Source organism: Acipenser ruthenus, chromosome 1 (assembly GCF_902713425.1).
Source record: "Acipenser ruthenus chromosome 1, fAciRut3.2 maternal haplotype, whole genome shotgun sequence".
NCBI lineage: Eukaryota > Metazoa > Chordata > Actinopteri > Acipenseriformes > Acipenseridae > Acipenser > Acipenser ruthenus.
This window is the reverse complement of record NC_081189.1, coordinates 59,119,220-59,130,310: the sequence shown is the minus strand read 5'-3', so window position 1 is coordinate 59,130,310 and position 11,091 is coordinate 59,119,220. Positions and strand designations below refer to the sequence as shown.

The 11,091-nt window shown below is 40.9% G+C and overlaps 1 protein-coding gene across 3 annotated transcripts in view; it reads left to right on the top strand.

The window, feature by feature from the left end:
- The first annotated feature begins 2,959 nt into the window (after nt 1–2,959).
- Nucleotides 2,960–11,091, top strand: part of LOC117421138 (E3 ubiquitin-protein ligase LNX) — a 51,644-nt gene continuing 43,512 nt past the window's right edge. Inside the window, exons 1-2 of one of the 3 annotated variants that reach the window (XM_034035118.3) lie at nt 2,960–3,099; nt 6,678–7,176. In XM_034035118.3, the coding sequence (XP_033891009.2) occupies nt 6,785–7,176 (392 nt within the window). In that variant the 5' untranslated portion in view covers nt 2,960–3,099; nt 6,678–6,784. Of the gene's footprint in view, nt 3,100–3,252; nt 3,439–6,101; nt 6,471–6,677; nt 7,177–11,091 lie in introns of those variants that run through there. The other 2 variants (XM_034035119.3, XM_059026638.1) reach the window with 2 other exon arrangements.

The following is an 11,091-nucleotide window of genomic DNA, read 5'->3' as shown; positions in this document are numbered from 1 at the left end:
TTATTTGGGTGTCACTCATTAATAGAATACACATGGCTAAATTTAGGATTAAGTGCTATAGGCTGCTATATGGTATCAGTAGAAAGTGGACAGGATAGGCATATTGCCATCAAGGTGTGGCATGGACTGTGCTCTTGTTGTGTCCTGTAATTAAAGTGCCCACTGCTCCCCCAACACTTGCTACCCCTGGAAATGTTACAGTATGAAGATATAGCGGTGAATGTCTTTAATTTGACTGTATAATTGACACAGTAATCTCCCATGTCATTATACATAGAAAATAGCATTAACAGCCCTTTGTTTTTATTGATCTTCTATTTGGTGGCTCACATACTCAATCGTATCTGTGTTACATACATGAAAGGGGCTCCACTAGTGCAGTCCTGTTGGTTGTTATTTATGTGTGCACTCCCTTCCCCCACTTAGTAAAAGATCAAGCATGCTGAGCAATACAAATCCAGTAAATATGCTTTGGACATTCCTCACAATTATTAAGGGCTTAATGCAAATCTTAACCAAATATGTGAGCTATTTCTAAATGTATGCCCGCACACACTGTTTTTGTATTACTGAATAATCAATTTGTTTAATAAATAGTTTATAATGGAATTCTTCTTAAGTATTAGTTCTTGATACAGGTTTTTTTTTTTTTTGTTTTAATTTTTTTTTTTTTTTTTTATAGTAGATACACCCATGAAAAAAGTACATATACTCCCTCACCCATACAACACACAACCACAAACAAACAATGGATTACCCATGGAAATTGTTCTTCTCAGAATTTTATTTATTGACATACCTTATACACTATTCTATTCTACGAGCATTTAAAATATAAAATGCTACTCTTCAACTAAATGTATTTGCTTTCATGACAAATGAAAACAGTTTTTCTTTAATATATATTTCAATGACTTGACAAAGAGAAATACTATATGAATGAACTACTTCTCGGAATTCACATTAGATATGATAAGACGAGACAGACAGACTTCTGATCTGTTTAATTGGGGCGGCTGTTGAAAACCTTTATTAACTTTACTTGCTTGCTTGCTTACTGACTGACTTACAGCACTTACTCTTCCTGCGTTTTGGATACATGTGCTTCTGTGTAGCCACAGCAGAATCCCCTCATTTCAGCTCGGTGCACAAAACCAATTTAATTTTCAGGATGATCAAAAATCAAGCATGCACGATTTATTTAAGCTATGACCTAGTATTAATACTCATCTCAATCTATTTCATGTTGTAAAAAAAATTAAAAAGAAGAGGCCTGTTTTTAATGACATATATTTTTTCTTACAATATGCAGTTAGCAAAACCCTCGGTGGCTGTACAGAAGTCAATATGCCTACCTAATCTAACTAAACAGAAAATTCTCCAATACTGGCCTAATATCTTATCTGATATTTCAACAAGCCTGTGTTTCAACCTGACTGGAAGGAGTAGTGTAAGCACTTCAGAGGCCTGTTTGCCAAACTCTCGTCAGAAGCCATTCCTCCCTTACAGTTCATATATCTATTTTTATTTTCATTTTATTCCACTTCACTTTTATTAAAACATTAAATAAATCAATAGTATAATCTACCTGTGTTTTAAACACATTTAAAAATATATATATATATTCTTTTTTTTATTTTTGTACAATGGAAAATTATTCATAATGTTGGATTTCACCCAGTGCTGAACATCGAATTAGGTGATCCAGTACTTATTTTTTATTTTTTATCTTTCAATACCTTGGATTTTTTTCCCATTATACTGGATACTCTAACTGGGGGAAAAAAAATCAGTGATTTTTTTCTTTTTAAATGTTTTATTTTACCAATTTTTATCATTTTTGCAATTTTGGTTTTGACATAATCGTTAGGAATGAATGAATTATTCTTAACTGGATTCATTTTTGCACTGATTAGTCAGTTGCAAGATAATACAACTGGGAACTAACCAAATCCATGAGGGCTTGCCACCATAGATTATGTATGTATACATGTATACATGATACATGTATTAGATCAACCATTATTTAGATCAATAGAATAGACCCCACTATATGGAAAAGGGGACCAGTCATCACAATCAGGGAGGCTCAGGTGTTTGATTCCACATATCTCAATTTATGAGATTTTCTTTGGTCCAACCGCCGTACTCACAAAAGTTTTAATATTTAGAAAATTAAAAGAAAACATTTTAAAAAATGAATAATAAATACATATGCAACTTTCCCAAAAAAATTTTGACATTACCTGTAACTTGAATATTGACTTCACAAGGTCATACAGTATCTGCCTTTTGAGATTAGCAGGTTTCTTATGGACATCCTTAGCAGTGATTTTTTTTCTGATTTGTTCAGTGTCAGCCATTAAATTAGAATGTTTGATATAGAATCACCCTTCTGCAACTGTAGACAACATGTATGTGGGTGCTTCACAGCCCTAGGGAGATTCACCTTATACGTGACAATTATCCCTCCTCTGGAAAAATGAATTACAAATAGAAAACACATACAGAATAAAATATATATTTAAATATTTCATGGACATTCGACAAATTTAAAATGACTGCATGGGGCAGTTTCAAGGCTCTTAAGTTTTAAATAATAATAATAATAATAAAACTATGTTCAATGATAGATTGACCTTGAACTAAGTAGAGGCTGGATATATTGTTCGGATTACAGTAGCCTCATGTTGTTGTCTTGGTCTTTTCACAAACATATAGTAACAGGTTGTGTCTACAGTAGATTGATTATGATGTAACTTATTTTCAGATCCACCTTTTATTGGACTGGGGGGAGGGTGTTGGTTCTAGCACCTTTATGAATGCGTGTACCACTATTTACATTCAATACAGACAAAAGCCATGCTTTCAAGCGTCAGGTTTTTTTCATTAAGTATTGATTTACATCCTGCTGTTGTTGACCAAAGAGAGTTTCACGTACGGCCCAAAGCCAGTCTGACTAGTTTTCAGCGTTCGGTTACCTGTTTCTTTAGTTAAGCTCTAGCAACTCTGAAAACTGCATATACATTTGGCTTTCTTGGGTGTTCGTGTGGAAGATTTTATAACTGAAGCACATCACTGAAAATACACAGCAGTGTGGTAAGAAAACTTTTAACAGCATTTCCACCAATGCAGGAAAAACAACAACAAAAAAAACAGTTTGTCTTTAAACATTCTTTCTGTGGCTGTGGGTGTTGCTAATCTTTCATAGGGGACAGCAGCAGGGTGCGGCCTGCAAAAGTTTCTTTACATTAGAGGATCTATATCTCACAGGTAAATCCTACAGTATAGAAATATTTTGCATATTCTTTGATGTTCAGCCAATGAACTTGAGTGTGGGAGGCTACAAGTTTTTGTTTTTTCGAGAATTCAAGTTTAATCAGCCACCAGGTTACCACAGGCATATTTGATTCTTCAGTCTGGCTCCAATTGTAATAGGTAAGATCTAGTGCGTTTTAATTACGTGTGTCACATTACCATGAAGTTTAACTAAACCAAGTTCTAGCATAATTTTGGAAACTAAAAAAAATGATGTTACAGTAGCTGTTTTTATTTGTCAAAAAATTAACAAATGATGACAGGTAAAATCCTAAAAAAGTTGTTTTTATATCAATAAAGGTGCAAATGTATTGATGTAAATTCTGCTTTCCTACTTTGATATTTCACTTTGACTTAAACTTTCAGTTTAAAGAACACTGTAGCTGTAATAGGTGATTAAGAAGCATACATGTAAAACAATTTCACTGAAAAAAATTTTATGCTACCATTATTTAATCTAGATGGAGAAAATCGTGTTTAGTGAGCAACAGAGTGTACTTGATCCAAAGGAAGAGGGAAGGAAATGTGTCAGAATGCGTGTATATTTACTGCGTGTTAATGCTTGTGTTTAGTAAGGAGAGTGACAGACACCTTTGTTGTTTAGATTGCATGTGCTAGCTTAAGTTTTAATATTTCTTGTTGCTGTATATGTAAAACACAGATTCACTCTGTGATCAGATAAATCAGTCCACATATTTTTTAACAAAATAAAGTTTTAGTTTAGTTTCAGAAACTGCCTTCTTAATTTGTCCCCACTAGCACACTTGTGTTCTATTTTGACATCCCAGACATCACAGATAATATGTCCTACTTCTTACTCTGCTATAACATGTGACATGTTTATCCAGTACAATGTTTTATCACACTTGTGTCATCCGGCTTGTTTAGTCCAAGAACAATACTCTTTTGATAGATCCTGATGGACTTGACTGGATCTTTCCAAAGAGTGTAAAGGTGCTTGACTAGGGTTAAGGTTAGAGAAAGGTTAAGGTTTAAGTTAAAGTGCTGGGGTTAAGGTTTCATGTTTCTATCACAAACATCTCATTCGGTTAGGTTTTCTGGACATAATTAGGTATGGTTTGGGTTAGGGTAAGCCGGCATGTTTGGTATATTGGATTAAAGTCTTCTGAAACATGCTTCATGATATTTGACTTCTCAATGGTGGGTACAGTATTTGCCTTCTCATTACCATGGTTACCAGTAACTGAATAGCTTGCTGCAGGCAGACCCCAGTGTACTGTTGGTTGCTGAATTGTTTGTGAGGAAAGCTAGGCTGACAGGTCAGGTGATCAGGTTAATGTTCTTTACAATTTTGATTGTATAGTATCAGAATGTTGTCTATGAAAGTGGTCTGTTGAAAACCATTTATAAACCATTTGACTGTAACATGGGACTCATTTATTAACTGGTTTATTTCTCATTCGTTTGAAATAAAACCAAGCTTAAAAATGTAAACATGCTTGAAACATGTATCATCATCACAATACGTTCCATTAATCACAATATCTTGAAAGACAGTTAAAAATGTAGAAATGGTTAACCAGTACACAAGGTACTTATGAAAAATGATTTTTTTTAAAAAATGATTAATGTTTACTTCATATGAATGAAGATTGAAATAATAATTACTAAATGTCATTATTTGTTATGAACTGTAGTGACTTAAAGTAAAGAATGTGTCAAACTTGTATCACTACAACAGCTATTGCAGTGTTATAGAAATATGCAAGGGGATTTGGCCCCATGATTTTGACTTGGATTTTGCAGGGGTGACTTATAAAAGAGGTGATGGAGTTTGAGGTTAAAGGAGATTAAAAAGGGATGTATTTTGAATTACTTGTACATACTTGGAATCTAGAATATCTAAGAAATATTATTGCAAGTCTACTTTTTTCTTGAACATATTTGCTGGGTGTGATTCATGTTTTCTATCTATTAATGCAAGTCAGGGCAGGTCAGAAACATGCTTTAAATGCACAAAGCACCTAATCTTCTTCTATGTACTGTAATGCAGATAGTAAGTATCTTGAACATGTTGGGTCCTGAGACATGCCTCAGAACACGGTACTTTAGTTTTTTTGCTAGAAGACTGTCTTTTGTTTTTAATTCTGACTTTTATAGTCATAGATGCCTGTAAGAACTACTTTCCTGGAAAAATGTAGTTTGTTGTTAAACAAAAAAAAACAGTGTCAAGTCTTGCCCAATTGATTCTCTTTTTGACCTTAAATCATTCACGTCATATGAAGGGCATTGCCTAGTTTGTTCATTAAGGACATTGCCGATCATCCATGAATTTCAGGTCAGATTTTTTTCCAGTCTGCTTGCAGTACATGCACATCAGTGCTGATATATAGTGATGAAGATACCAAAGGGTAACTTTAAAAAAAAAAAATCCCATCATATCAGCACAGTGGTTGTTACACCAGTTCAGTGCAATAGTGTAGAAATTGTGACCACATAGATATTCTTTTTCTCAATTTTGTAGTATGGCTGTAATTTTCTCCATATCAGCTAATTCCCCACAAAGTCCCAGCCACATGGCTGTTGAGGGCACCGGGTCAGATTTCCAGAATTTTGTTATGCATTTTCTTACTGCAGCCAAGACGTAACCAATCAGTTTATTAGTGTTTAAGTTTAAAGTATTAGGAGGGACAAGGCCAAGCAGCAAATATAGGAGGTCCAGAGGAATAGTGATTTGAGTAATTTTCTGTATTATTTGCCGGATTTGAATCCAGAATGGCTGTTTCAGCATGGAGAATCCGCTATGAATGATGATGATTGCAATTGCAGATGATTTATGAACTGTGAAGGGCGCTCAGGGTCCGATGACTGTGGTGGCCACTCAGAGCCCGAGTGAAAGATAAATTTGGCCGGAGGCCTCGTCCATGGCTGCCCGACGTCTGCGCGAGGCTGGCTGGAAATACATGGACAGTTACATGCATCCCAGTGCCGCAGATAGGAATAATAATAAATAATTAACACGCTCCACAGTGGCACCCTGCCACCTAGCCCCCAAATATTGAAATTAAAGACAATCAGCAGCTGAGACACGGCCCGTCCCCCAGCGCATGTCTGCGCTGAGGGAGAGAGTCTAGCCTCTCCAACCCGACCACTCACCTCGCAGAACTAAATATAAACCGCTCAGCACTCAGGTAAGGAAAAACCCCCTACTCACATATCTTTGTGTTGTTTTTTGTCTTGAAAAAAATAATATATTTCTATATATCCCTGATGTCAGTTTCAAGGTTTTTCTCTGAAGAATGACAATGTGATTTTTGTAATTTGCTCATTCTATTGATTTATTGTTGTTTTTATTTTGTTTGAGTGCATATATATTCTAATGCCTTTTCTTCTTTCAGTCACCTGGATATGTACCCTGGAACCTGCCGATTCCCTTTTCTCAGCTAAGAGTGAAATTCCCTAGTTCTGACTCCAGGTTGTGGTGCGTCGCCCTAACAGCTTGACTATGAGCCAGTCTGACCCAGCAGGAAATAATGATGCCAGCCAACTGGCCTTGTGCTCCACTTGTGGCCAACCACACTCGCCAGAGGAAAACCACACGTACAGCTACCAAGAAGAAGTGGATGATGACATCATCTGCCGCATTTGCCTGCAACCTTTGATCCTTCCAATCGATACCCCGTGCGGCCACACCTACTGCACTGTGTGTCTTACAAACTTCTTGCTGGAGAAGGACTTCTGTCCAGTGGACAGGTCACCCCTAATGCTTCAGACCTGTAAAAACTCCAGTATCTTGGTTAACAAACTGCTGGATAAGCTGCTGGTTACTTGCCCTTTAACAGAACACTGTTCAGAAATCCTACAGAGATGTGACCTGGAGCCTCATTTAAAAAACAGGTAAGACAAGGGATTTTTGTTTTGTTTTTCATGCCTAGAACTGTATTCAGATTCTTTCATAGTACTTTGACTTTGATTGTCTAAGCACACCTCTAATTAGAAACTTGATACTCACTTCATTATGCATCGCCTCTCACCAGTAACCTGTAATATTACTTTTTAGGAATGCCTTACCTGTAGCAGTTCATGATGCCTGTGAAACCTCTGCTAATGCATTACTCAAGTAAAGCTTAATGTGAATGTGCCTTGTCAGCCACTTGGCACAAACCCTGGAGTTGTCTAGATGTAAAAACTGAGCTTTGTGGGGAAGATTTCCAACTTGGCTAAATCTGCTTTGATAAGTCTTCCAGGAATTAGTGCTGCTATAGTCACATGGGAGTCACAGGCATACAGTGAACCAAGCCATTTCCCTAGATACATGGTGCCAATAGATGTTGACATATTGCTGTAGTTTCTATGCATGTTGACAAACCTAGAGTTTCTGTTGTTTAGCATACTGTATTTGTGAAAAAGTCGGCTGACGATGTTGACCACATCTGTAAATTCTTTATACTGTATGTAGTTTAGGCATTTCCTCAGAATAGTTGGGCTGTTGAGGTGTCGTTGCTACTGACATATGGACTGTACCTCTCTATGTCCCTGTGGAAGGGTGGTGGGTGATTCACTGACACACAGGAGACAGAAGGTGTACTTGAAGCACCGCACAGGTGCCCAGTTTTATTATGCTGGGTGTAATGTTTTCTTTTAGCCCGCAGAGGGCGCTGTTCACCGTGGTCTGCCTACCAGCGATGATAAAAACAGAACCACGGAAAAATACCAGATGCGGTACAGAACAAGTGCGGGTGCACTTACAAGTGCTCAAACAATAATTCACAAAACCAAAGGCGAAAGTAAAAAGGAAAATAAAACACAGTAACAAAACTACAAATAAAAGGTGCTGCAGCGTTACCCCAGCCGTCGCTAGCCGCACGGCCCGGGTCTCCGTCCTACTCTGACCGTCTCCTCAGTCTACACTGGACTACACAGGGGGGTCTGCCCACGGGTTCCCCACTAATATTACGTTTCTTTTCTTTATCTTTTTCGTTTTCTGTTTGGTCCCGGTTTTCTCTCAATCCCGAGCTCCCGTACTTCCTGGTACGTCTTTTTAAAAGGGCAGATCTGAGGAAACACCAGAGTATTATTTTATAGGGTAAACAATCCCATTAAAGCCCGCCTCCCAGCCACTCAGAGAGGGGGAAAGCGCACACACCCTCTTCCCCACCTCTCCGTGTCACCGCCATGACTGGCAGGCAGACCCCACGGGACTGCTGCCCCCTTCCTGCAGCATCATGCATGCGTCAGACGGCCAGTCCAGATCTCTCCCTGTTACACATCCTCCTCCTCAGAATGGCACCACCGGTCCATTCAAAATCCTACACCCCCATGCCTTCCCGAGAGAAAAAATCAGCATTTAAATGGAGCTTTCCTGCTCGGTGGACAACCCTGAAGGCATAGGGCTGCAGGGCCAAGTACCACCGGGTGATTCTGGCATTATTATTTTTCATCCGGTGAAGCCATGCTAAGGGGGCATGATCTGTCACCAGGGTGAAGTGTCGCCCCAGGAGGTAGTACCGGAGTGACTCGACTGCCCATTTTACTGCGAGACACTCCTTCTCGATGGTACTATAGTTCTTTTCACAGGGAAGAAGCTTCCTGCTGATATACAGGACCGGGTGCTCGCTTCCCCGCACCTCCTGAGACAACACTGCCCCGAGACCTGTCTCTGACGCATCCGTCTGCAGGGTGAACCTCTTGCTGAAATCAGGACTACATAGCACTGGCTTGCTACACAGCCTTCGCTTCAGAGCGAGAAAGGCCCTCTGGTACGGCTCCGTCCACTGAACCGTATTTGGGGCAGCCTTCCGGGTGAGGTCTGTCAAGGGCGTAGCGAGCGTGGCGAAGTTCGGAATGAACTTCCTATAATAGCCCGCTAGTCCCAAGAAAGAGCGCACCTGGGTTTTGGTCGTAGGGACCGGCCAGTCAGCCAAGGCTTTCACCTTAGCAATCAGCGGTCTGATCTGGCCGCTCCCTACTCGATACCCCAAATACTCCGACTCACTCTTCCCAATGGCACATTTCTTTGGGTTAGCAGTGAGCCCAGCCTCCCGCAAGGATTGCAATACCGCCGCTACCTTACATAGATGACTCGGCCAATCCTCACTGTGGATAACCACGTCATCTATGTAAGCAGCAGCATACTGCTGATGGGGCCGCAAAATACGATCCATCATCCGCCGTGCAACCCAAAAGGCATGGTCCTAAATTGGTATAACCCGAAGGGAGTCGAAAACGTCGTCCTCTCTCGGGATTCCAGGGTCAGGGGTATCTGCCAATACCCCTTCGTTAAGTCCAGTGTCGTCATAAAATGAGCCGTGCCAAGACGCTCCTGCAACTCATCTACCCGGGGCATGGGATAAGCATCAAACCTCGATTTCTCATTAACTCGCCTGAAGTCAATGCAAAATCGAGTGGACCCGTCTGGCTTATCTACTAAAACAATTGGACTGTTCCAGTCACTTTGGGACTCTTCTATCACCCCCAGTCTCAGCATCTCATCAATCTCCGTTTTTATTACCTGTCTTTTACGCTCAGGTATGCGGTACGGCCTCTGGCGAATTGGTGCCCCCGGCTCAACTTCAATGTGATGATGGGCTACTCGAGTCTGCCCCGGGACGGGAGAAAACACATCTGGAAATTTCGTCACCAGGGCCCGAGCCTGACATTTCTGTGTTGGTGTCAGATTTTCTGCAATCTGTACCGACCCTGTTTTCGCCACCACAGAAAGATCAGGTCCCAGGTCTGTGACGTCATCTGCCTGCGCCACTACCAATGCCTCCGGTTGCAGCCAGGGCTTCAAGAGGTTTATATGATAAATGTGTTTCTCTCTCCGTCGCTCCGGCTGGCAGATCTCATAGTCCACCTTCCCAATCCGGCGTGTAACCTCAAAGGGTCCTTGCCACTTAGCCAGAAGTTTCGACTCAGAACTGGGTAATAATAGAAGTACTTTATCCCCCGGCTGAAATGTGCGCAACCGGGCTCCTCGGTTGTACTGCGTCTCCTGTCTGTGCTGAGCCTGCTGCAAATTGTCATGTGCCCATTTTCCCACAGACTCAAGACGTTTGCGCAGGTCCAACACATACCGGACTGTATTAGTCGAATTATCCTGCTGTTCCTCCCGCATCTCTCTGACCAGATCGAGCACACCCCGGCGTCTTCGCCCATACAGCAGCTCGAATGGCGAAAAACCCGTGGAAGCCTGGGGTACCTCTCTGATCGCAAAGAGAAGGGGAGGAATCAGCTGGTCCCAGTAACGCACATCACTATTAATAAATCGGCGCAACATGTTCTTAAGGGTTTTATTAAAGCGCTCCACAAGACCATCGGTATGAGGATGAAACACCGAGGTCCTAATGGTCTTAATCCCCAAAAGTTTACATGTTCTGCGGATTAGTCGGGACATAAAGTTGGTGCCTTGGTCGGTTAGTATTTCTTTGGGAATTCCCACTCGGGAAAACCTTCACAAGCTCGTTGGCAACAGATTTGGCTGAGGCAGAGCGAAGGGGAATGGCCTCGGGATAACGCGTGGCGTAATCCAGAATGACCAATAGGTGTGTGTATCCCGCCGCACTCCTCTCCAGCGGCCCAACCAAATCCATTCCAATACGCTCAAACGGAGCTTCCACTAGGGGCAACGGCACCAGTGGGGCTGGTGGGACGGCTCTAGGAATAGCCTTTTGACACTCCCCACAACGTTCGCAAAAAGGTCTGACGTCACCATCCAGCCCCATCCAGTAGAACTGTGACACAAGCCTTGCTTTAGTCTTATCCCTGCCCAGATGACCAGACAAAGGAATAGCGTGAGCCAGCCGCAATAAA